The 26,436-nt window shown below is 46.6% G+C and overlaps 2 protein-coding genes and 1 long non-coding RNA gene across 4 annotated transcripts in view; 2 read left to right on the top strand and 1 right to left on the bottom strand.

Annotated features, from left to right (window-relative positions):
* LOC310698302 (uncharacterized protein) overlaps window positions 1-3,200 on the bottom strand; it is a 74,332-nt gene extending 71,132 nt beyond the window's left edge. Inside the window, exon 1 of one of the 2 annotated variants that reach the window (XM_083485393.1) lies at window positions 3,021-3,200. In XM_083485393.1, coding sequence (XP_083341519.1) covers window positions 3,021-3,025 — 5 coding nt within the window. In that variant the 5' untranslated portion in view covers window positions 3,026-3,200. The remainder of the gene's footprint in view (window positions 1-3,020) is intronic. The other variant, XM_083485394.1, reaches the window with a different exon arrangement.
* The window catches only part of LOC310698411, a 162,426-nt gene extending 157,568 nt beyond the window's left edge, over window positions 1-4,858 (top strand). Inside the window, exon 2 of the long non-coding RNA XR_014521511.1 lies at window positions 3,482-4,858. This is a non-coding gene — a long non-coding RNA (uncharacterized lncRNA). The remainder of the gene's footprint in view (window positions 1-3,481) is intronic.
* An 874-nt stretch (window positions 4,859-5,732) lies between these two features.
* ZDHHC15 (zDHHC palmitoyltransferase 15) overlaps window positions 5,733-26,436 on the top strand; it is a 37,719-nt gene continuing 17,015 nt past the window's right edge. Inside the window, exons 1-4 of the mRNA XM_083485320.1 lie at window positions 5,733-5,920; window positions 23,408-23,434; window positions 23,765-23,859; window positions 25,290-25,410. Of these exons, the coding sequence (XP_083341446.1) occupies window positions 5,803-5,920; window positions 23,408-23,434; window positions 23,765-23,859; window positions 25,290-25,410 (361 nt within the window). The 5' untranslated portion in view covers window positions 5,733-5,802. The remainder of the gene's footprint in view (window positions 5,921-23,407; window positions 23,435-23,764; window positions 23,860-25,289; window positions 25,411-26,436) is intronic.

The raw sequence follows: 26,436 nt of genomic DNA, 5'->3' as shown, positions 1-26,436 counted from the left end.
CGCCACCGGACTTCAAATAATAATAATAATAATAATAATAATCATAATCATAATCATAATCATAATCATAATCATAATCATAATAATCATAATAAATTATTTATACCCTGCCCATCTGGCTGAGTTTCCCCAGCCATGCTGGGCGGCTCCCAATCTAGTGTTAAAAACAATACAGCATTAAATATTAAAAAAACTTCCCTGAACAGGGCTGCCTTCAGATGTCTTTTAAAGATAGGATAGCTGCTTATTTCCTTCACATCTGAAGGGAGGGTGTTCCACAGGGTGGGTGCCACTACCGAGAAGGCCCTCTGTCTGGTTCCCTGTATCTTCACTTCTCACAATGAGGGAACCACCAGAAAGCCCTCAGCACTGGATCTCAGTGTCTGGGCTGAACGATGGGGATGGAGACGCTCCTTCAGGTATACAGGACCGAGGCCGTTTAGTGCTTTAAAGGTCAGCACCAACACTTTGAATTGTGCTCGGAAACATACTGGGAGCCAATACAGATCTCTCAGGACTGGTGTTATGTGGCCCCAGCAGCCACTCCTAGTCACCAGTCTAACTGCCACATTCTGGATTAATTGCAGTTTCCGAGTCACCTTCAAAGGTAGCCCCATGTAGAGTGTATTGCAGTAGTCCAAGCGGGAGATAACGAGAGCATGCACCACTCTGGCAAGACAGTCTGCGGGCAGGTAGAGTCTTAGCCTACGTACCAGGTGGAGCTGGTAGACAGCCGCCCTGGACAGCTTTTAACCTGTGCCTCCATGGACAGCTGTGAGTCCAAAATGACTCCCAGGCTGCGCACCTGGTCCTTCAGGGACACAGTTGCCCCATACAGGACCAGGGAATCCCCCACACCCGCCCGCCCCGTCCCCCAAAAACAGTACTTCTGTCTTGTCAGGATTCAACCTCAATCTCTTAGTCGCTATCCATCCTCCAACCGCCTCCAGCCACTCACACAGGACCTCCACCGCCTTCACTGGTTCTGATTTAAAAGAGAGGTAGAGCTGGGTGTCATCTGCATACTGATGAACACCCAGCCCAAACCCCCTGATGATCTCTCCCAGCGGCTTCATATAGATATTAAAAAGCATGGGGGAGAGGACAGAACCCTGAGGCACCCCACAAGTGAGAGCCCAGGGGTCTGAACACTCATCCCCCAACATCACTTTCTGGACACAGCCCAGGAGAAAGGAGCAGAACCACCGTATAACAGTGCCCCCAGCTCCTAGCCCCTCTAGGTGGTCCAGAAGGATGTTATGGTTGATGGTGTCAAAGGCCGCTGAGAGATCCAGCAGAACTAGGAAACAGCTCTCACCTTTCTCCCTAGCCCTCCGAAGATCATCAACCAGCACGACCAAGGCAGTTTTAGTCCCATGAAGAGGCCTGAATCCCGATTGGAAGGGATCCAAATGGTCCGCATTCTCCAGGCGTGCTTGAAGTTGTTCAGCAACCACCTTGCCCAAGAATGGTAGATTTGAGACTGGGCAATAGTTGGCCATATTGGCCAGTTCTAAAGATGTTTTTTTAAGCGGTGGTTTAATGACCGCCTCTTTCAGCGGGTCTGGGAAGGCTCCTCCACAGAGGGAAGCATTCACCACCCCGCAGAGCCCATCACCCAGCCCTTCCCGGCTCGCTTTTATCAGCCAGGATGGGCAAGAATAAAGGAGACAAGTGGTCGGTTTCACTTCTCCAAGCAGCCTGTCCACATCCTCGGAGGTAACAGATTGGAATTGATCCCATGTAACAAAACTAGACAGGACTCTAGCACTCTCCCGCCCTGGCCCTGCTTCCACGGTGGAGTCTACCTCCTTCTGAATCTGAGTGACTTTATCTGCAAAAAAACTTTGCAAAAGCATTGCAGGAGATCTTGGGGTCCCAACCACACCCTGGTGATGCAGGTGGTTCCGATAGATTGTGAACCACCTGAAAGTGTCTCCTGCTGCTGTTTTCTGCAGATGCAATAGAGGTGGGGAAGAAGGCCCTCTTCGCCATCGCCATTGCTACTTGGCAGGCTCGACGTTGAGCTCCAGCCTGTATCTGGTCTGATTCAGAATGAGTTTTCCGCCACCGGCGCTCTAGCCGTCTCAATGATTGTTTCATCGCCCCCAGCTCCGTGGAAAACCATGGGGCTGTCCGGGCTCCATGCAATTGGAGAGGGCGCTTCGGAGCCAGACAGTCAATAGCCCTGGTTAACTCCGCATTCCAGTGTGCCACCAGGGAATCAACTGAAAGGCCATCAACTTGGGATAAAACATCCCCTACCACTCTCTGGTAGCCAATTGGTTCCATTAAGTGGTGGGGGCGGACCATCCGAATCGGTCCCACCTCTCTGCAGAGGGGAAGGGTCGCGGAGAAGTCCAGTTGCACCAGGAAGTGATCTGACCATGGCACTTCTTTTGTTTTGCTTTTAGTTAGTGTCAGATCACCAACATCCGTAGAGGTAAACACCAGGTCTAAGGCATGTCCGTGGCTATGAGTTGTGCCAAACTTATTCAGGGACAGGAGGCCCATGGAGGCCATGCTTTCCACGAAGTCCCGAGCCATGCTGCAGAATGGCAGCAGTGGCTCCACCGAATAAGGAGCTACGTCCGACTACAAGGCTTCACTAGGGAGGCAGACAAAGTGGATGTGCTACCGATAGTGCTGGAAGGTCTACTGGAAGGTCTGATGGCACCCAGGGATATAGAGGCATGCACTTTCCATGAGCTGACATAGGCTATGACAAGACACCTCATGCCTCAGCCAACTAAGAACCACCGCCATTGCAACTTTGCACACAGAGAGCAACAAGCACAAGAGTCAGTGAGTGAATACATCACAGCGCTCTGGGCGATTGCAATGTATTGCCAATTCAATGACATCGAGGGACTTCTCGAAAGGTTCATCAGACAGCCGTCTCTGCTGCAAGCTGCTGGCAAAAGACATTATCACGATGATGGAAGCAATGAATATGGCCACAGCCTTTGAGAATGATAATGCCCACGAGGCGGCCCACAACCCACATAAGGAGAACTCACCACATCCAGCGAGACCGGTCGTCTTCCGTAGATTCCCACAATGAGGATGTCCACCGAGCTTTGGACTGATCCGACTGACACCACTGCTCCCAAGCTACGAGAGCATCGTCAAACCAGCGATCATCTGACGCACCTTGAGGAACGTGTGCCAGCTGCGGAGAAAACCAAGAGCATTGGGCATGCAGATCCTGCAGCAGGAAGACTTACTGGACCAGCCCTTGCATGTGAAGGACATTGCCGCCTCAACCGCAAAGGATAGGCTGTTGTCCTGCGTCTCAGACTGGATGGGGAGGGGGTGGCCCGGGAAGCTGGGTCCAGAATTTTCATGCTACACATCCCGCAAGGATGAACTGTCTACTCGCCAAAGATGTGTGTAGCCATGTCATAGTCCGTCCCTCCCGTTAAGGAAAAAAGTCTTAGAAGGGCTGCATGTGTCCCACCCAGGGATCGTCCAGATGAAGGCATTGGCCCGTAGCTATGTGTGGTGGCCAGGCATAGATGCAGAGATAGAGGGCTGGGTGAAATGTTGCGAGCCCTGCGAGGTCTCCCGGCCGGATCCACCCAAGGCACCAGTACAGTCCTGGGAGTCCACACAGTCCCCATGGTCTCGGGTGCACATGGATTTCGCGGGGCCTTTTCAGGGCCAACACTTCCTAATAGTAGTCGACTCTCAGTCCAAGTGGCTTGAGGTGGTGCCGACCTCAACCATGTCCACTAGAGCGACTATAAACATGTTCATGAAGCTATTTGCGACACACGGCTTGCCAGACATACTGGTGAGTAATAATGAGACCACTTTTACTTCGGCGGAATTCAAAGAATTTGTAACCAATAATGGAATCCACATTTGTTCTGCTCCTTTTCACCCGGCCACTAACAGCCAAGCTGAACGCATGGTCCATACTACAAAAGATGCACTTGGGCGCATGGTGCATGGAGACTGGACTCTCCGGTTAGCGGAGTTCTTATTGGCTCAACATATCACCCCAAGCGCAGTGACCGGCTGGAGCCTAGCGGAGTTGCTTATGGGGAGAAGGCTCACTACCCTCCTTGATCGTATGCACCCCAACCGGGCTCTTGAGCAACAGCCATCCACTGTGGTGCGGGGGTCTCCAAGAGGGTTCTCCCCGGAGGACACTGTCCGAAACTATGGGCCCGGACAGGGTTGGGTCCCTGGTATCATTGCCCGCTGTACAGGTCCGGTTTCCTACAAGGTAGGGTTGGAGGGGGGACTGGTTTGGAAGAGACACATCAACCATATCAGAGCCAGAGCACCTCCGAACACAGAACTTCAAGCAGAACCAGAGGACAGAGAAATGGGTACTTTGGGAGATTCTGTGCCCAGGCCAGGGTGGGAACCAGACGGGTTGCTAGTGACTGAGTAACCCCAGCAGGGCGATTTCAGGCTGGAATCCTCAGTGGCTCCATTGGCAGTGACCCCTTCGGAGCCAGCCTTGCTGACTGCCCCACTCAGACCGCGGGTACTGGAGGAACCTTCTGGGTCACCCACTCGGGCACAGGAACCACGACGGTCCCAGCGGGAGCGGAAAAGGCCAGCACACCTTGATGACTATGTTTGTTCCTTTTGTTAGGAAGGGGGGGGGGAGTATTATGTATTGGGTTTAACACATTTTATGTTACAAGGCGCGTTCTAACCAATCATATAAGCGTTGGTAGACGAACGTTCTAATGACAAGTAAGTGCATGCACTTTCAACTGTCAACGGTCAGTTCATGCTTGGCATTATTTTTGCGTTGTCCAGTCAGTTCGGTTCTTGTTTTCCTATGAGAGAGCTGCTGTCACTCCCAATTGTTGAATAAATGTAGTTGAGGAACTTATCCTGCCTTGGGTTTCTGACTTTTTCTGAACATTTAACAGCTGCCACGTGCTGTTATCTCCTAACCTCAGGCAAGGCGTGATGCCTCTCTGCCCCCTTTCCCAGTATGTTCAACCAGTATAGCAAGTAGTTTTCACTAGATGAAGTCTGGAGAGGCTTGCCTGTCTTCCCAGGCCTGGTGCTGTAAGGTAAAGGTAAAGGTAATCTCGCTTTCAGGCTGAGGGACACGGCATTTGTCCAGACAGCTTTTAGGGTCATGTAAGCAGAGTTCGTCCAATGGGTCACTGGCGCTTCTGCCAAGCGGTTTGCAGTTCCTGAAAAAGTCCTCACTAGATGGCGCTGCAGAACAGCTGGATGAAAAGTGCTGCAAGCCCAGCCTTCCCCGCCCCGCCTTACTGCTGACTCTGCCACCAAAGAGGTAGAGAAATTAGAACGCTACAAGCAGCCTTTCGCTTCAGGTTTCCATTTCACCTCCAATTTAGGTGGGGGAACTGATCGACCCTATGTCCTATGTCCTTTGCGTTGGTGCCCCCCCCAGGCTTGGCTCCAGGCTGAGGATGCCAAGGGCCCGTATGAGCATATTTGGCTGCAGCGGCAGCATTAAGTGACCTAATTATTAATTAATACAACAATCCCATTGACCTCTCGGCAGCTTTAATACCGCCGAGAGCTCCAACGCCTCGCGACTCCAGCCTACATGCTCGAGACAGCCCCGCGAATGGCGCCTGGTGAGCAAAAGGCGCCTTCGACGGGGAACCGCGAAGTGTGGCTCCGAAGTGTCGCCTCCTCCCTCCCCGGGTCCCGCCCCACCCAGGCGCTGGAGTCGAGTTCCGAGCGGGCTCCTTGCCCGCCCCGCCCCGCGCCCCGCCCCTGCCTTCCAGCCTCGATAAATGGACGGCCGATGTGCCTCCGCCGCCTCGCCAGGCCGGGCCGGGCGGGGAGAAGATGGCACTGTCCAGGGGCCTGCGGTGCTGCCAGCGGGTCTTCGGCTGGGTTCCCGTCGCCATCATCACCCTGGTGGTGCTCTGGTCCTACTACGCCTACGTCTTCGAGCTCTGCTTGGGTGAGGCTGGGCGTGGAGCGCGAGGGGCGCGGATTCTCCCTGGGCGTCAAGCCCCACTGGAAACAGGCGGGCTTCCTCATGAGTTGTAACCGGGAGGGAAAGGCAAGGGGAGGACGCGCAGACCCCCAGCGCACTTTGCCCCCCGCCCGCCCGCAGGGAGGCAGGTGGGCTTCCTCGTGGGTAAACGCCTTGCCTGGGAGTGAGCCCCTCTGAACGTACAGGGGTTTCCCTCTGAGCAAAGGCAGGAAAGGGGCTGCGCGGATCCTGGGCGCACTTTGTGCCCCAGGGAGTAAGCCTCCCTAGGGCACAGGTGGGCTTCCTCCCGGGTAAATGCGACGAGCTCCGCATCAACTTCTGAAGGGGTGGCTGAAAACCTTCCTGCGTGCCCTTGCTGGGGTGCAGGCAAGAGCCCACTGCGCGTAATCGAGGGAGTTTGCGAGGTGAGGCGACCCCCTCAGGCAGGAGGGTCCGCTTGGGGCAGCAGATCCCATTGTCGGTCTCTCCGCCCCCCCCCCCCCGCGCGCCACCTCCCAGGTTCCTGTTGTGGGTTTTCCCCGACCCCCTTCTTCCCTGACGGGGAAAGGGAAGCCACAATTTTTGGGTCCTCAGGTGCCGAAATGTCTTGGGCTGGCCCTGAGTCCTTATGCTATACTGCACTGCAAGCCCTAACAGAGGTTTCGTAGTCCAGCGTTGCCCACTCAAGACACTGAGAGGGTTGTGAGCTCTCAGCAGGAGCGAGGTTGGGACAAGGGACTTCCTGGTTCTCAGTGGGAAGAATTCAAACCCAATGCTTCTTTCTCTCAAGCCTGACCTCTTCCTTTCCTGTTTTTGCTGCGATCCCGCCACCCTCTTGAGCCAGCCTTGATTGTGTTGCACAAAAACCTGAGGCAGTTGGGGGGGGGCGGAGATAGAGCCTGCTGTGAGGCAGGAGAACAAAGCTGCCTAGCTCTGCTAGAGAAGCTGTGGTGTTTCTGTATAAAAATAACAGTGGATTTTCTATAGAAATGATAATCATGATTTTTAAAAAAAGAAACATTACCTTGGTTTGTAACTGGCCAAACCATCGGTTTCTGTCAATGGTCAACATGCTTATTTATCACTGATCCAAAACAGATCAAACATATTTACCATCAAGTTAGAATACTGAAGATTATACTTCAGCTTGCATTCTGTTGACTTGGTTTTTATCATCCCTTCAGATTATGTTGTAGTAATTGATTTGTGAATGAAATGGTTGGCATTATAATTATTATAATATGATAGGGATAATAATAATCCAGATTTGGAAATGGTTTGTCATTGGGAATGGGGTTAGCGGGGAGGGGAAACGAGCCTGCTTAGAGGGAGGCTTGTGTTGGAATTGGGTGAAAGCAAAGCTAGTGATTTGATGCTAAATGGAGAAGAAATAACTGGTAAGCTTCAAGGCCAAGAATTTGACTCCAGGTCTCCCTGGGCAAAGTCCAACACTGTGGCTGTGCTGTACCACTCTGATAACATGCCTGCCTGCCACACCAGTTTAAAGTACAGAGCTAGTAGTTTGCAAGAATCCAAGGTGAGAGAAGAGAGAAGATATTAATGCTCATTCCCCCTCCTACCGACATGAACTAGCCGGCCTTTGGTCTAATACAGCAGTGATTTTCTTACATTATTAAGGTGAAAAGGATGATGTTTGGGAGGGCTGGTGCTCTTTTTGTGGTGAGGAGGGACAACTTATATATTTCCTTCCAGGATTGTGCATATAGCATAGGAAGTAACATACAGAAATGATATGCACTCAGGAATTCACTGTAATGCAAAGCCTTCATCAGGGCTTTCTTGGTTGTGGTCATTTCCCTGTGGAAGAGCCTTCACAGAGAAGCCCCCAATGCCTCTTATTGGGGTACCTCGGGTTACGTACTTAATTCGTTCCGGAGGTCTGTTCTTAACCAGAAACACCACTTTAGCTAATGGGGCCGCCACGCTGCTGGAGCACGATTTCTGTTCTCATCCTGAAGCAAAGTTCTTAACCCAAGGTACTATTTCTGGGTTAGCAGAGTCTGTAATCTGAAGCATATGTAAACCTGAAGCATATGTAACCTGAGGTACCACTGTATAGGTCTTTTGGTTGACATTTGGGTAAATTGGCATGATTGCTGTACTGATTTTACTGACTCTCATTATGGTTTTATCACATTTTTGTCAGCCGGACAGGGGAGACATCAGATACATTTCAAAATAAATAAAACACATGCCTTTTAAAGCAGAAGTAGTTTCCCGGACCACTCAAGGCAGCTTCTTAAGGCCCAAACTACTGCCAGTCACCTGTAGTTCTTTCCTGCGCCCACCCTTTTCCCAAAGCATTCAGGCCAGATGCTGTCTTGAGCAAGGAGATGTGGGAGGCTGCTTTCGCTTCTGGAGATCATGCTGCTTGGTATTGCCCCCTCCCCAGCACACATGTTTACTTGTAGAAGAAACGTCCTGGTTTTCCCCAGGCTAGTCCTCACAGCTCTCCCACAGCTGCATATGTTACATATTTTGTTGTTTATGTTGCTTTTCTAAGGAAGATAAAATTTGAGTAAATATATGTGCAACTGAGCATCAGGTATAGGTTGAGCCTCCATCTTATTGAATCAGCTCACATTCCCTCCACTTGTGAATTCTTGTTTAAGAATAAACAGATCAGCATTTTTAGCACAGATTGTCCTTTAGCCTGTGTCAATGCATTCACAAAATCAGTAAATACATCACTGAGGACTTCTCCATGATGAAGCTGGCACATGCAGAGGGGAAATTCACATCTTTTCCCCCCTCTGGAGCTAATAAAGCAGGCGGCCCCATTAGCTAAAGTGGTGCTTCAGGTTAAGAACAGTTTCAGGTTATGTACGGACCTCCGGAACGAATTAAGTACTTAACCTGAGGTACCACTGTACTGTACTGGTCTTTGATCTGCCTTGCTGGTAATACTGCCGACTGAAGTGTCTTCTTGGATCCTTTTCTGAAGTAGGTGAGAAATAGGCGTGGCACATACCTTTCTAGACCACTGTTGACTTGGTGAAGGTATGTGGATTTGGGGGGGGGGGGGGGAGTTGTGTGTGTGTCAAACATCTCAAAGTGAGATTATTCCAGGTGCTTACCCAGGTTCTGTTTACTTGGAATGAAGGTCAGCAAAGACTGTGGTGTCTTTCAGATATATTTATTTACAGATGTATACAACCTGAATAGAGGACAGAGGGCATCACAGGATTAACACCCCAACAGATCTTGCTTCTCCACTAGTCGCAGTCGCAGACCCATGTGTCTGTGTCTCCTTCCAGTTCTGCCCTCAACATAATACAGTAGTACCTCGGGATGCGAACGGGATCCGTTCCGGAGCCCCATTCGCATCCTGAATAGAACGTAAGACGAGACTGCTCAGGTCATGTTTTGCCGCTTCCGCACATTCGCGTGACGTCATTTTGATTGGCTGCACATCCGTGAGTGGCGAAACCTGGAAGTAACGCGCTGAGTTACTTCCAGGTCACCACGGAGTGCAACCCGAAAATACTTATCCTGAAGTGTATTTATCCCGAGGTATGACTGTACTCTAGCTATTGTTCACCTATCTAACAGGGGGGGGGAGGAGGAAAGGCCCCACCCATTACATTATTGTCTTACAGAGAAACTTGTCTGGCCAACCTCCTCCATTAGATTCTAACCCTCACTGGATATTGTACCCCGCGAATTGGAAGGGACTCAGTGCATCATCCAGACTGAGCTCCCCAAACCTACAACATAATTAAGAAGAGGCAAGCACACTAGTAGGTAATTATGGAAATGTGCAGAAATCCTTCCTCTCCCCTATTTTCTGAGCCTCTAGCAGAGTCTGCTTAGACATTGTCAAGATTTTCTCCACAGCTGTAAGAGCTAGCAGTCTTCTTCAATAGAGCATAGGGTTTTCTCAGCTGGGGTTCATGCATAGATTTGGAGCCAATTGGTCTGCTGTGAGTCAAGACTTGGGCTGGTTAACCCTTGCTGGAACTAGTGATTACCAAGGATGTATAGCTGCAGCCCAAATCACCTGCCTGGCTTGTGAATAAAAAATGTGTGCGCTGTGATATTGTGCTGCTGTGAGTGTCCCCAACCCACACCAGCTTCAGTTCTTAGGCTGCCGTTTGCAAGACTGAGAAACTGGAAGCACAGTACAGTGGTACCTCAGGTTAAGAACTTAATTCATTCTGGAGGTCCATTCTTAACCTGAAACTGTTCTTAACCTGAAGCACCACTTTAGCTAATGGGGCCTCCCGCTGGCGCCGCATGATTTCTGTTCTCATCCTGAAGCAAAGTTCTCAACCAGAGGTACTATTTCTGGGTTAGCAAAGTCTGTAACCTGATGCATCTGTAACCTGAAGCGTCTGTAATCCGAGGTACCACTGTAATGACTCTGAAGGGGAAGGAAGGCATGGGGTGGCAGCTTTTGGCAGCAGCCATACATCCTATTTGTTTACTAGTAATAATTGTTCCATTTGTGGTGTTGTGGAAATTGAGGGCTGCCTATAGGATAGCTTCCTTCAACCTGGTGCCCTCTAGATGTTTTGGATTACAACTTCCATAAACTGCAGCCAGGATAGTGGAGGTCACCAAATTGGTGAAGGCTTTCACAGGAGTGTCTTTCGTCAAGAAAATCAGTAGGGCTCAACAAGTACATAGCATGGTGTGCTTGTTGACCTCTGTTGATGGAATCTTATTTGTTTCAGTTGTTCATGTAGTGCATAGTTAAACTCACTCGTGTGTGTGTGTGTGTGTGTGTGTGTAGCTACATGTCTGTTACTTTTGAGTGGATTTGATACCATGGATGGTATCATGTAGAACCTAATGTCACAATTACCATATGATATCTCAGGGCTCCCTGATTTTTTTAAAACATAAATGATTAAAATTTACAGTGAGACCTGCTTGGCGCTGACATTATTGTTTCTGCTGCTGCGTTAAAATGTTTCTGTGCACTCAGGCATTTTACAGTATGTGATGGGCTGTTTTTCTGATCCTTAGCTCTTGTTGTGTTTGGTTAATTGCATATTCTGCCAGTTTTGATCTTGTAATTTTTGAGAGATGGGGTTGTTTTGAGTAAAATATGAATTCATTCATTCTTTGGCTATAAGCTTTGTATATTGTATATGTTTTGTATTTCTGTGAGTTGCCTTGGGTTGTTTTGGGAAAGGTAACTAAGAAATTTAAATGATCATGACAATAATACATTTGTGGAATTTGTCTCACCAAAGCAGAAGATCAGATGCTTTGTATTCTGGATGTGCCATCTACTTCTGTGCTATAGAGAGGCATTCTTCATTGTGAGATGGGGATATGGAAGTTACAGATAATTCACTCCTAGCAATGCTTTGTGGTTTTGCTTCAGTTATCGTATTTTTCGTCCCATAGGACGCTCCATCCCATAGGACGCACCTAGTTTTTTGGGGGGGAAATAAAGGAAATTTTTTCCCCTTTATTTCCCCCCAAAACCAGGTCAGGGAAACCGAACCAGGTCGAGGAACAGCGGGATGGCGGCGCTGCGCCTCCCTGCTGTCCCCCGAGCTTGTGGGGCTGGCCAAGGTCTGCCCAGCGCGGGGGGCGCTCTGCTTCAGGGTGCGCCGGGCGGCAGGCTGCTATCCGCAGCGTGGGGAGCCCTGCGGGGAACTCCTGCAGGGCTCCCCACACTGCGGATGTCTGTCCGACACGCGGGGTGCTCTGCTTCGGGGTGCCCCGCGCGCCGAGTGGCAGGCCGCTATCCGCAGCGTGTGGAGTCCTGCAGGGAACTCCTGCAGGGCTCCCCACGCTGCGGATGTCTGCCCGGCGCGAGGGGCGCTCTGCTTCAGGGCGTTCTTCGCGCCGGGCGGCAGGCTGCTATCCACAGCCTAGACAGCCCTGCGGGAACTCCCGCAGGGCTGCCTAGGCTGCAGATGTGTTCCCGAAGCGCCGGGCGCTCTGCTTTCAGCGCACCCAGCGCTCTGGGAAGCAAGCTGCTATCCGCAGCCTAGACAGCCCTGCGGGAACTCCCGCAGGGCTGCCTAGGCTGCGGATGTGTTCCTGAAGCCTGGAGAGCGAGAGGGGTCGGTGCGCAACAACCCCTCTCGCTGTCCAAGCTTCAGCGAAAGCCTGCATTCGCCCCATAGGACGCACACAGATTTCCCCTTCATTTTTGGAAGGGAAAAAGTGCGTCCTATAGGGCGAAAAATACGGTACTTAACACCTCCAGTAGACCTACACCTTCAACAATGTCTGTAGCTAGGATGCCATTGAAATTCAGATCCACATTAGTAAATTGCTGCTTACATTCTGCAACCACCCCTTCCTTCTGGGTGCCTTGCAGTTTGTAACTCTATCAAAGCAGGTCACTTTCAACTCCCTGTAGCATCTCATCAGGCAGGGCTCCCATCCCCCATAGTCACACTCATTTCACTCACTCTGCTTGCAGCTACTTCATTTCATTAAATCAGTAGTTAGAATAATAGATTCATAGAATTGTAGAGTTGTAAGGGACACTGGGGGGCATCTATTCCAACCCCCTGCAATGCAGGAATCTCAACTAGATCATACATGAGAGACGGCCATCCAACCTCTGTTTAGAAACCTCGAAGGATGGAGAGTTCACCACCACCTCTCCTGGGAACCAGTACCACTGTCAAACAGCTTTTACTTTCAGAAAGTTCCTCCTGGTGTTTATTCAGAATCTCCTTTCTTGTAACTTGAAGCCATTGGTTCAGGTCCTACCCTCTGGAGCAAGAAAAAACAAGCTTGTGACAGCCCTTTATATATTTGAAGATGGCTATTCTATCTTCTTCATTCTCTTTTCCAGGCTAAACATACACATTTCCCTCAAATATTCCTCATATGACTTCATTTCCAGACCCTTGATAATCCAGGTCACCCTGCTCTGCACACATTGCATCTTGCCAATATCCTTCTTAAATGATGGTGCCCAGAACTGGACCCAGGACTCCAGGTGTGGTCTGACCAAGTCATAATAGAGTGATACTATTACTTCCCTTGTTCTGGGAACTATACTTCTGTTGATGCAGCCTAGAATGACATTACCTTTTTTTGCTGCTGCATCACACTGTTGACTCATAGAATAATAGAATCGTAGAGTTGGAAGGGACCCAGAGGATCATCTAGTCCAACCCCCTGCATTGCAGTAATATGCAGCTGTCCCATACATTAAGCTTGTGGTCTACTAAGACCCCAAGAAGCTTTTCACATATACTACTAGCAAGCCGGTGTCACCCATTTTATACTTGTGTAACTGCTTCTTCCTGCCTTTGTGTAGAACCTGACATAAGTTCCTATTTAAATTCATAATGTTATTTTGGACCCAGTTCTCTAATCTGTTACGGTCATTTGGAATCCTGATTCTGTGTTCTGCCTCATTACCTACCCCTCCCAGTTTGGTGTCATCTGCAGATTTGATTAGCATTCTCTCAATACCTTCATCCAAGTCATTTATAAATATGTTGAACAACAATGGGCCCAGGACAGAACCCAGCAGCACCCCACTTGTCGCTTTTTTTCCAGGATGAGAAGGAACCACTAGTGAGCACTCTTTGGGTTTGGTCGTTCAGTTCACAGTTTGCCAGCTTTTATGGAAGAATATCATGGAGGGCTTTTAAAAAGCCTTACAGAAATCAGGATACATATGTTCACAGCATTCCCCTGATCCACCAGGTTTGTAACACTGTCAAAAGAAAAAAGAGATGAGATTGGTCTGGTATGACTTGTTTATAAGAAACCCATGCTTGAGCTTCGTAATCACAGCATCTTTTTCTAAATGCTCACAGACCAATTGTTTAATTATCTATACTAGGAGCTTTCCTGGTATCAATCTTAAGCTGATCAGTTGATAGTTTCCTGGGTCATCTTGTTTCCTTTTTTGAAGATGTAGACAATATTTGCCCACTTCCAGTCTGCAGGGACCTCACTTTTTCTCCATTAATTCTCAAAAATTATAGACAGAGGCTCTGAGATTACATCTGCAGACTCCTTTAGTACCCTTAGGTGCAGCTCATAAGGTTCTGCTGCTCCATCTGTTACTGGCATTGCTATTGGAGCATATTGTCAAACAGCTGACCTTGCTGCTCCAGTAGCTGCTGCTGGTGGTGCCGGAGCATCAACCTGAACTGCTGCAAGAATGTTGCTGTTCCTCCATTTCCACTTAGACACACCTTGCTCACGGGACCTCTTCCAGGAAACATGAGCCCCACTATTGACACCAGTGTTGCATGACACCCCGATCTCTAAGTGGTGCAAGATTTCAGGGATTCCAAGCACTTACCCAGAATTCATGTTTCCTTTTGGAAATAAGACACACTGGATTCTGGTGTCTTTATGATACGTGGTTTATTTACACATACATACAACTTGAGCCTACAATGGAAGAGTTTGCAGGATTAACACCCCAATAAGATACTGCTTCTCCCATAGCCACAGCCTTGGGATTCCAACAGAAATCAGACTTGGCACTCTCTCTCTGCCTTTCCAGCCTGCAGCTTTTGCATCCAGCTTCTAGCTCACATCACTCAACTCTCAACTGTGGCCTTTTGTCTTTCTAACTGATAGGCAGTTGAAGGTGGGAGGCCCACCCATTTGTACTCTGGCACAGAGCCACTTCCTTTGTTCCTTTAATGACCCATGCTTAGTGGGTCTCACATGCAGCCTGCTTCCTCCCCTCCAAAAAAAAACCATAAATGAACCTAAGTAGAAGATGAGAACGTGAAATTTCCTGTGGAGAAAAACACATGCAACTGATTAAAACAAGGATTTGGTTATTTTCTCCTTGCAGATGGGTGCAGAATACAGCTTCTTCTGTAGTACAGGGTTGATTATTCGGCCAGTGAGGTGAGGTTATTCAGAGAGTTCATTTGTACTGTAAGTAAGTAAATCCTGAGTAGCTGCACCCAATGTGAAAAGCAAACAGGCTGCATGCAGAGGCCTGCCAGGTGTTTAAAGACACATCTTAAAACATACACATCTGTACAATGTAAAGTATTTATAGCAATTGATTCCTCTGCCTCCCACATCCCCAGTTTTGGTACAATTTAGTTTGCTCTGAATGTCACACATTTCTCTAGATTAGGGTAAATTATTTTAATTAAATTGCCTGAGTTGACTGAACGGACCAGGATGATCTTGGCTCTTCTCCTGCCGCAGCAGCATGTGATCAGTTTCAGACATGTCAACAGTGTGGGATCCTCTCTGACTCATCCCCCTTTGTCTTCCGCTCCCTAGTAGACAGACAGGAGCTGGAAATCAATGTGGCATCGATGCTCTCTATTCCAGGGGGAATATAGCATCGCATTAATATTGCAACCCCTGCTAGAGAATTTGGGTAAGAATCCAGGCTCCAGAGGGGCTTTGTTCGAGCGGCCAGCTTGCGGATGCTGCCACAGCATGAGAATGAGAGCGGAGAGCGGGCGGATGTGTTGCCGGCTGGAGTATTATGCCATGTCAGGAAGGAGGGGAAAGAACAAGCATTCTCACTCAAGCCGACTTTTGGGGTTGATGGCGCCAAGGGAGGTCCTGCTGGGAAAGTCAGCATGAGGCTCAGGAAGACTCTGATCAGCCCTCTAGTAAGGCAGGAGCTGCCTCAGCTGCCCAGATTTCTCAAAGGAAGGACAAAGCTTTCCTACAGCACACCCTGAGAGTGGCCAGAATTAAAACAGCTTGGAAACATAGTTCTGCATCTGTTCTTGTTTGTTTTTTTGTTTTTTAAGAAAAAAGAAAAACGAGGAAACAGTGTGAACTAAAACAGGTTTTGGATCATAGGAACACAGCACTTCCTCCTCACACCCACTTTATGGCAGGGCTCAGGCTTACACAGAAATAATTCAGGTTTGCCTAGAGACAGGAACATCCATTTAATCTAGCTGCCAGCAATGTTTATACAGAGATAATGTAAAAGAGTGATGTTTTCCATATGGAGAAAGAGACATGTGCAAGTACCTGAGCATAAGGACATCAGAAGAGCCCTCCTGGATCAGACCAAAGGCCCATCTAGTCCAGGATGCTGTTCTTGTGGTGGCCAATCAGGTTACCTGAGAATCCTGTAAGAGGGACCTTAGCACAACTCTCTCCACTTTCAGTTCCCAGGAACTGATATTCAGAGGCATATTACCTCCAATACTAAAGACATTACACGGCCCTCACAACTATCAGCCACTGATAGCCTAGTTCCCCATGAACCTGTCCAACCCACTCTTAAAGTCATCTAAGTTGCTGTCCATCACTATGCCCTGTGAGAGTGAGTTCCACAGTTTAAGTATACACTATGTGAAGAAGTCCTCCTTTTAGTCTCTCTTTAATCTTCCCAAATTCAGCTTTGTTGAATGACACTTTATTCTAGTGTAATGCAAGAAGTGCAAAAGCTTTTTCCTCTCTACTTTCTCCATACCATGCACCATTTTCTGTGCCCTCCCCTCTCCTCCCCACCATTAGTTGCCTTTTCTGAACTGAGCCGCCAGATCCCTCTCCTCCAGCAGCTCAACAGGGTGCAAAAAAGCCCTCTTCGCCAGGAACCCCACTTGACAACATAAGCTTGAAAAGCCATCAGGAATGGCATTTTAAAATGACATATAACCTGCTTGACTTCCTGCCTGACCCTTGCAGCATCTTTTATTGAATCCTGCCATCTTTCATTAAGAGCTTCTGAGAAGTGTAACTCTGACCAACAGGGCCTAGAATTATTTCAGGGAAAGAATGAATGTGCTTTAAAGGTAAAGTTCGTACGCAGTACTGTTTACTGTGCTTCAGTTATGAAAGCAACCCTAGGAGCAAAAGATGTGTGCAGCTATAACCTGAAAAGAAGGATGTGCACACTTCCAGTTGTGATTGCTGCTGTGTAAAGAGTGCATTGAGATCTCCTTCAGACATGTATATGAATATATTCTAACATGGCATGAGAACATCCTTAAAGCACAGTATAACATCCATGCCAGATTCCGTGGTAGTTCCAAATTCTTTTTCTGTGTGTCTATGTAATCACAGAAAAGTACCTCCCTTGCTGATAGCAAAGTCTTAAGAGTATAAGTTTAAAACTAGAAGTCGTGGACATCCAGTGAAGCTGAAGGTTTGAAGATTCAGGTACAGATAAAATGAAGAACTTATTCACACAACACATACAGTGGTACCTCGCAAGACGAATGCCTCGCAAGATGAAAGAGTTTTCCATTTTTTGAGTCGTTCCGCAAGACGAATTTCCCTATGGGCTTGCTTTGCAAGACGAAACGTCTTGCGAGTTCTTGCGAGTTTGTTTCCTTTTTCTTAAAGCCGCTAAGCCGTTAATAGCCACTAATAGCCGCTAAGCCGCTAATAGCCGTGCTTTGCAAGACGAAAAAACCGCAAGACGAAGAGACTCGCGGAATGGATTAATTTCGTCTTGCGAGGCACCACTGTAGTTAAACTATAGAACTTGCTCCCACAAGAGGCAGTTTCCCACAGGCATTTGGGTGGTCAGTGTGAGACTAGACTGGGCTAGATGGGCTATTGGCTTGATCCTGTAGGCTTTTTTTATGCTCTTAAGTTGACCTGTGGTGGATGAATATTGCCTCATTGTTCACAGTTTGGGGCAGTTGTGGAAGGAAGACAAAACCAGCAGTTGTGTGTATGGCTCTGAGGGCAGGAATACATGTCTGGGACTGTATGTGGGATCCTCATTCCCTGGTGAGTGGTTATAGTGGTAGCGGGAGTATGTGATATGAATGGGAGAAGACACACATAAGGACAGGTGGCTCAGCAAAGAATCTCGTGGCACCTAAAAGAATTATGGTAGCATAAGTCAGTGTTTCCCAAACGGTTTTGGGCAACGGCACACCTGTTTACCGGGAAAAAATCTCGCGGCACACCACCATTAAAGCCCCGCCCCGTGACGTCAGCGCGCAGCGTCACGCCGGGAGGGACGCACAAAAGTGAAAGTTTTTTCCCTTCCCCTTGCCGGGGTGGGAGGAGGCAGCAGAGCGAGGGATTGAGGGACGGCGGCAGCTGAGGCGGCGGCGGCTGTTGTGGTGGTGGCGGCGATAGCGGGCGGGGGAGGAGCCGTCGCCGGGAGTTGCTGCTGCTGCTGTTGCTGCTGCTGCCCGGACATGCCGGCCTCCTCCTCCTCCGCTGTCTCGCGCTCCTCCCTTTTGCGCGCGCTGCCCCGCCGCTCGGCACCAGCACCGCGGGGCGGCTCGACGCGGATCCTCGCCGCCGCCGCCTCTCGCCGCCCGACTCACCCGCCTCCCTCCCACGGCACACCAGCCGGTGTCTCACGGCACACTAGTGTGCCGCGGAACACCGGTTGGGAAACACTGGCATAAGTGTTAGTGAGCTTTAGTCCACCTCATCATATGCATGAAGTATTATCCTGAATTGCAGTTATATATTTTTGCATGAATCCAGATTTCCAAGTGGTGAGAGACTCATGGGATTCCAGCACTAACCCAGACACTGGTTTCCTTGGAATGAGTCAATGGAGATGGTGATGTCTTTAGAATACAGTCATACCTCGGGTTGAATGTGCTTTGGGATGAGCGCGTTCGAGTTGCACTCCGCGGCAACCCGGAAGTAACGGAGCGCATTACTTCTGGGTTTCACCGCTTGCGCATGCGCAGGCGCTCAAAATGGCGTCATGCGCAGAAGCGGTGAAAAGCGACGCACGCAGACATGCCATCGCTGGTTACATTTGCTTCTAGATGCGAACAGGGCTCCAGAATGGATCCCGTTCACATCTAGAGGTACCACTGTATATGGTTTTATTTACCCATATATGCCACCTGCACATAGGATGGAAGGGCTCACAGCATTAACAGCCCAACAGATCTTGCTTCCCCATTCTGGTCCCAGGGAGATTCTCAAGCTCATAATTTGGATCCAGCACAAAGCAGATATGTCTCTCTGTGTCCAGCTTGTTAGAATCAGCCAGATCTTACCCTCAAAACCTCTTGTTCTTCCACTTTACAAAGTGATGCTGCTTCCAACTATGTATGGGGGGTTAGCCTCATTTGTCTCTGTGACAATGTGGCAGCCTCTTCCTAATGTAAATGCCAGTACAGAAGTGGCTGAAAGGTTTGGCTGGTTTCCGCTCATACAGTGGTACCTTGGTTTTTTAACATCTTGGAAGTCGAACATTTCGGTTTCCAACACCGAAAACCCGAAAGTAAATGCTTCTGTTTTCAAATGTGCCTTGGAAGTCGAACGGCTTCTGCTGAGCTTTATTTCAGTTTTCTCCATTGACTTTGCAGCCAGCCCTTTGCACCTCAGTTTTCGAATGTTTCAGAAGTCGAACGGTCTACAGAATGGATTACGTTCGAAAACTGAGGTACCACTGTAGAGTCTGCCATCACCTACACAGCATCACAGGTTTTGAAGGAACCAATGGGTATCACCCATACTGACCCCCCCCCAACTATAACAATATATACCGGTATATACATGTGGGGGTGGAATTAGAAGGAAATGAAGTCAGAAGGAAGTGAAAAGCAAAAAAGCTACATATGGTGATCACTACACAAGAAAACAATCATCAAAAGCATATATATTCTGACACATATATTCTGGCATTTGTAAGCCAATTTGAGAGCAACCATTTCATCCTCTTTCCCAATTAACATATGTAGCATGATAAAAAAAAAATCAATCCACAAATGATAGGTGTGGGTAAGGGCAGTTCTTCTTTAAAAAAAGAAAGAAAAGGTGCCAGAACTCACCATGAAGTTGTTACAGTAAGTGCCACTCTTTAAACATGGGGGGGGGGGGGAGATGTTGGTACTGTGTACCCTTGAGTACCCCTGGAAAAAGCACTGTAAATGGTTTAATCCACATCCTTATTTGCAACCCTCCAATTCAGAAAGAAGTGAGAACCATCACTGGTAAACCCCCCCCCCCTCAGTTCAAGCATTATTTTTGTAAGAATGGGATTATAAAGGCAGGTTTTACTGGAGTGTTTTTTTGTGGTGCAGCACCTGAAACTTGATAAACTGGATGGGGTGCAATTTCACCGTTCTACCTAAGCTTCCTTTCCTGACGTACTTACTTGGAAATAAGTACTCTTGAAACAAATCAAATGTGCTTGTGTTAACAGTTGCTGTTGTCTTTGCTTTCACCTCTATGTGGAACAATATCATCCAGATAAATATGAGTGTGATTTGGCTGGGTGGTGAATCTTTCCATCACCAGCAAGTTTTTGAGAGCAGTATTGGCAACCATTTGGTCATTTGGTTGGTTTTTTAATTTTGAGTTTATGTGATATTTGTATGCTGTTTTGCCAACAGCAACGTTGAGTGCAAAATAATAAAGCGTTAAAATGAGCAAATAACATTTTCATTAGTATAATCAGCAATACACAATAGCATATAAGTATAGTAAAAATAAACAATTCAGTAAGCAATTAATGGTTGTATTGACGCCAATACCAACTCACAAAATTCAAAAGAATTAATCAGAAGAGGTTGCTGAGCAGCAGCCCCCTCCCAGTTGATAGATAGATAGATAAACTTTATTCGCATTAGCCAATGGCCATAGCAACATAAAACAAGCAATATATACAAATAAAATATATACAAATAAAAAAAGACAGCAGTGGGTAAAAAGGGCAATCAAATGACCAAGATTATCGTTCAGATAGTGGCCCTTAATCTCATTGCACCCTCGCCCCTCCCAGTTGGCAGCATCCTCAAGAACATAAAAGAGCCTGCTAGATCCGGCTATTGGCCCATCTGGTCTAGCATCCTGTTCTTACAGTGGCCAACCAGATGCCTGTAGGAAACCAGCAAGCAGAACATGAGTACAAGAGAACTCTCCCCTCCTGTGGTTTCCAGCAACTGGCATTCAGAAGCATTACTGACTCCAACTGTGGAGGCAGTACATAGCCATTGTGACTGGTAGCCATTGATAGCCTTGTCCTCCATGAATTTGTCTAATCCATCCTTAAATCCATCCAAGTTTATGACCATCACTGACTCCTGTGTGCACAAGTTCCATAGTTTAACTAAGCACCAGGGAGGAACATCTTCACTCTCAGTCCCAGGCAGAAGGTTTTTCCATAAGTCTAACCACAGGCCAGGTGGAGCCCTGGATGGAGCACGTACAATCCCTTGCAAACAGAAGCACTACATTAGGCTGTTCCATAGTTTAAGCCATAGTGGCAGCAGAGCTGCTCTCACAGCTCTGTCCGATTCATTTGAACCTTATTGATTGAAATTGGGAGCGTGGGGATCAAGATTAAGGGCTTAGGGGTGAGATCTTTTGACCTTGGTGAATGTGGTCTGGTGTTAAAGTGGAACTGATGTTAAAAATGAATAGTAGATCATGTTCATCTACTATCACATACCCTTTCATTCTTCCGCAGATATTTATTAGCTCATCATTCACACAGTCAGGCAGAACTGACTTCTTTCAGAACATAATTTCTATTTAGTGGTGAGAAATAAGACTGGACTGTAGTCGCTGCATTTGGAAATAGCCAAAGCTAATTAGGAATGGAAATAGCCATTCCTATTTTGTTCATTTGAGGAAACATGGCATCACGATAAGGTCAACTTTATTACCATTCAGCTAGCAAATGTCAACACTACTTCATGTAAGTTTATCTCAGGGGGGAGGCAGTTTTTTGAGAAGTCATGGGGGCTGTAGGGATAATCATAAATGGAGGGTTCAAGCTGGGTAATCCTCAGTGAATCACAACCCTTGGATTTAACAGTATTTTAATTTCCAGAAGGGTAACAGTGTTTGTCTCTTGCAGCAAAAATTAACTAGAATCTTGTGGTGTCTTATAGATTACAAGTGCATTAGGACATAAATGCATTAGGACATCATGGGCATAAGCTTTCAGCCACATTCAGCCTGAGCCTATTATATGTGTGTATATATTATTTATTAGCTAACCTTCACCCCAAAGTCCCAGGGCGGGTTACAACATAAATAAATGTTGTAAATACAAATAAAACACAATATTAAAAACAGTTTAAAACAACTTACAATCACAAAATAAGGTGGGCCCTGAAAAGATGCCTCTTGAGTGTCAAATGCCCAGAATAAAGAGTAAATATAGAAAAATATATTCAGAAGCAATTCAGCAAAGGAGATCGGTGCAAACACTGTGAGGCATGCAAAGATTTATTGATAAGATACCTACTATTTAAGAGCTGAAAGACTATATATATAAAATATAATTTAGCATCCTAAGCAGCACAGGACTACTCATTCATGGAGAATAATTGTAATCCCCATTATGTATGGGATTTCTAAAAGGTGCATGAAATGTTAGGAACCACCTCAGAATGTTCTGTTCTGCATATTGTGTAAAACATGTATTTCTCTTCCTTTCTTTTTTTTATGTTACGTTACGTTATGTTAATGTTAATTATTGTGGTACAGGTTTGCTTTGAAATCAAACCTTTATTAGGCATTATGCAAATAAAACCATAAAAGAGAAAATAACATGTAAAAGCCTTGAAATATATATAAAAAGGCAGCAGTTGGCTACATACATATATATATATATATATATATATATATATATATATATATATACACATATAGAATCAGTGGTTTTCCTTGTTAACCTGCTCCTTGGAGGACTGCTACAGGTTTGCATGCACGCCACTATGTACATTCCCTTGTTATAATTGTTCTCTCTGTTTTATATGCATTATAAAATGAAATACAGTGGTACCTCGGGTTAAGTACTTAATTCATTCCGGAGGTCCGTTCTTAACCTGAAACTGTTCTTAACCTGAAGCACCACTTTAGCTAATGGGGCCTCCAGCTACCGCTGCGCCGCCGGAGCACGATTTCTGTTCTCATCCTGAAGCAAAGTTCTTAACCCAAGGTACTATTTCTGGGTTAGCAGAGTCTGTAACCTGAAGCGTATATAACCCAAGGTACCACGGTAATTAAAAGCTTTACAGAGAATAGAATAAAACTAAGTCTATTTCCTGCGCTAGAGGTGATATTTATTTATTTATAATTTCATTTATGAAAAATAAACATTTCAAACAGAATCATCTTTACATTATATTTTGACTTCCCTCCCCCTCTTTCTGTGGTTCCTTATATTTATTTTCCTACATATCCCAATATAAATCTATCTTATATTTTATTTCCATCCATTTCATGTATGTTTTCAGTACTGCACATTTTTACATTAATCCTGCTAATGTCTTAATTTGTTTATGATGGGTTTGTAAATATTCAATAAATGATTTCCATTCCCCCTTCAAGACTTTGTTATCTTGATTTCTTATTCTTCCAGTAAGTTTCACCATTTCTGAATATTCTGTTAGTTTCTGTAGCCATTCTTCTTTTGATCTTCTTCCTTCCATCTTTGGGCAAATACCCATTCTTTCAGCAGTGGTTGCATACATAAATGAATATTTATATTGTTTAGGTAACTACAATCCTATAATTCCTAAAAGAAAAGCTTCTGTTTTTTAAAAAAACAAAAGTTACCTTAAACATCTTTTTCATTTCATTGTATATCATTTCCGTCTTCCTCTTCTCTTTCAGTGACTGTGACCAGTTCCATAGAAAAAGGTATGTGGCTGTTTACGCATTTTCACTTGAGGGGTGAAGGAAGCTTCATGCATCGTTAAGCCATGTTGTTTAACACCATCATGTGTACTTTGACCTTTAGCGTCCTTTGTCATTCGCACAGGCCAATATCTCCACTAGGTATATCTTGCTTTCTTGTAGAACAGATAAATATTTCCCTGTCAGTCACCTAACTTGAGGGAGAGTTCATGCTTTTTCATTTATTCATCTCCCTGAAGACTAGGCTGTCTTGGAAGCCAAGCATTAAATCAAAGAGGATGGGGGGAATCAGTGCCCCTTTATGTCTTCCTGATTGCTCTTTTTCTCCTTTAGTGGCCTACCTCACCATATTCCATGTGATCTTCCTGTTCTTCATATGGACATATTGGAAGTCTATATTTACTCTTCCACAGCAACCGGACAAAAAGGTAAAAAAAAGCAGGGATGCTCTGGAGCAGCAAAGGAAACAGTTGAATCAAGAGTTAGTTCTGCTGCCTCACCCTCTTCAGCCTTAAGAATGACTAGCCAAACTCAGGCAACACCCCTGGCCAGAGCCACCTGCTTGCCCCCACAGTAGCCTGAGAGCAAACAGATCAACTGTGGGTGGGGGTGTGAGAGTGGGGGGAGAGAGGTGCAGCATGAGATGATTAGGTATGTTACAAGATCCTTTAAAAAAACCCATCAGAACAGGAAGAGACAAAAATCTAACAAGTGCTGGAATCACATTTATTGATACTAATTGTAATCATCCCAATGTGATTCGGTCAAATGACTCTTTGTCTGTAGTAGCTTACGTTACTATCACATAACTAACTACAGTGGTACCTCTGGATGCGAATGGGATCCGTTCCGGAGCCACATTCACATCCAGAGCAGAATGCGTCTGCGCATGCGCAAACGGCAAAACCCAGAAGTAATGTGTTCCGTTACTTCCGGGTTGCCACGGAGCACAACCTGAAAATACTCAACCTGAAGCAACTTCAACCCGAGGTATGACAGTATATTATAATAGCATGCCTCTATAAAGTTAGTTATAGTTGTGTTATTATAACAAGTTGGTTGAAACCTGTGTGGACTCCATGGCGACCATGTAAGTGTGCTAGATACAGGGCATACCCTTGGTTTAGTCTTTGTCCTTAGTGGAGAGAGGGGTGGCCATAACCCTTTTGTCACAGTCTGACTTTTTCCTGGCAAAGTTTAGACTTCTGACAACAGCCAAACCATTAATGGTTGGGAATGACTCTGGATGGTCTGCCTCCAAAGACTAATGGAGCCAGATAGGTTCCTGGCTGTTCTGGGGGATTTCCCTGTGGACAGAGCCAGTGACCCTGTCAAGGCCTTGGTCTGTCAATACCATCACTCCAGTGCTGCAGGGCCCGCACTGCACCATGGTTTACTGAGTTGTGTCAGATGGTGGAAAACTTGCTCCAAAGATGACCAAACGCTTACTCGTTCATACAACTCTGCCTGAGAAGTGGTGCTGAAGGCAGTGGAGAAGAACTACTTTGCTGCCGGCATCACCTTCTTGGTGAACTGTCCAGCAGTTATTTCAGGTGGCCCCAAGGCTAACTGTACCAGAAGTGCTGAATGACACCCCCCCCCACACACACACCACCCCTGAAGCACTTGGTAGCATGCTGTGAGTGTGTTGCACTGCATTTTGGGGATAAAGTCACTCAGCTCTGTAGCGCTTTAGATGTAGCAATTGTGCAAGCCCAGTCAAGGTGTTCAATTTAGCACCTTCCCATATTTTATGCAATCTCTTTGGGGGCTTTGTCTCTTGTTTACCACTTAGAAATGCAAATGACTAAGTGGTATATAAATGTCTTAAATAAATATAATCCTCTTCTTCTTCCAGTTCCACATGTCTTATGCTGACAAGGAGCGCTATGAGAATGAAGAGAGACCAGAGGGACAGAGGCAGATCCTTGCTGAAATGGCACGGAAATTGCCTGTGTACACGAGAGCAGGGAATGGAGGTCAGCTGCACAGACAGCCTTTGAAATGTCCACCTCATCACTCTTAAGCGGCACACACCAGCAACCCACCTCATGAAACATGTCCTTGCCCTTTTGACCTTAAGAACCTTAATGCGGAGGGAATCATATTAGTTTAAAAGGATTTCCTTTTAACTTTCTCTGTCAGTCTTTGCAGTAGAGAGGAAATCCCTTAAAGATGTTCTTGATTTGTAAGAAAGTGGCTCAATGCTTTGTTACCATATGCTGCTTCAGTCTCCAGCTGCTGTATACATTCAGAGATCTAACTGGATTTCAGACCTGAATTGTGCTATTAAAACATCAGAAGTCCAATGGTAGAGTATGCACTACACTCTCTTCAGGAAGGCCCCATGGTTTTGTTTCTTTATATATATATTTATATCCCAACTTTTTTCTCCGAGGAGCACAATGTGGCATACACATTTCTCCCTCTCTATTTTATCGTTATGTGTGAGGTAGGCTGAAATGTTGTGACTAGCCTAAGGTTCACCCAGTGAGCTTCATGACCGAGTGGGGATTCGAACCACCACTGGTCACAAGTAGACAATGGATCCATATTATGATCAATTAAGAAGCAGCTTGATTCCATAGATAGTCACCCCCAGATGTTTTGGACTACAACTCCCATCAACGCCAGCCAGTATAGCCATGCTGACTGGGGCTGATGGGAGTTATATTCTAAAACCTCTGGAGGGCACCAGGTTGACAAGTGCTCCTGTTAAACTTGAAAAAAAATTAATTGCATCCAGCACAGTGTGGGACATCATGGCCATATACATGGCTAATTTTAGCGTACTCACATCAGAATTTTATACTTCTCTGTTCCTAGAAGCTAACAAGAACTTCCAGCTCAGAACTGGTTGCTTTTAATAGTAGGACTTTGATTTGCAGTAAGCGAAAAGAAGTCATTCATTAAGTCTAGTTCAACCAGGTGGTCTAAAGCCAAATGTGGTTTACGCTTGTGAAACATGCAAAGCCCCATCGCAAACATATTTTGTATCTTTACTG

This window comes from Podarcis liolepis, assembly GCF_965112155.1.
Source record: "Podarcis liolepis genome assembly, chromosome: Z".
NCBI lineage: Eukaryota > Metazoa > Chordata > Lepidosauria > Squamata > Lacertidae > Podarcis > Podarcis liolepis.
Note: the sequence above shows the minus strand (reverse complement) of the source record. Positions and strands in the feature narration are given on the sequence as shown.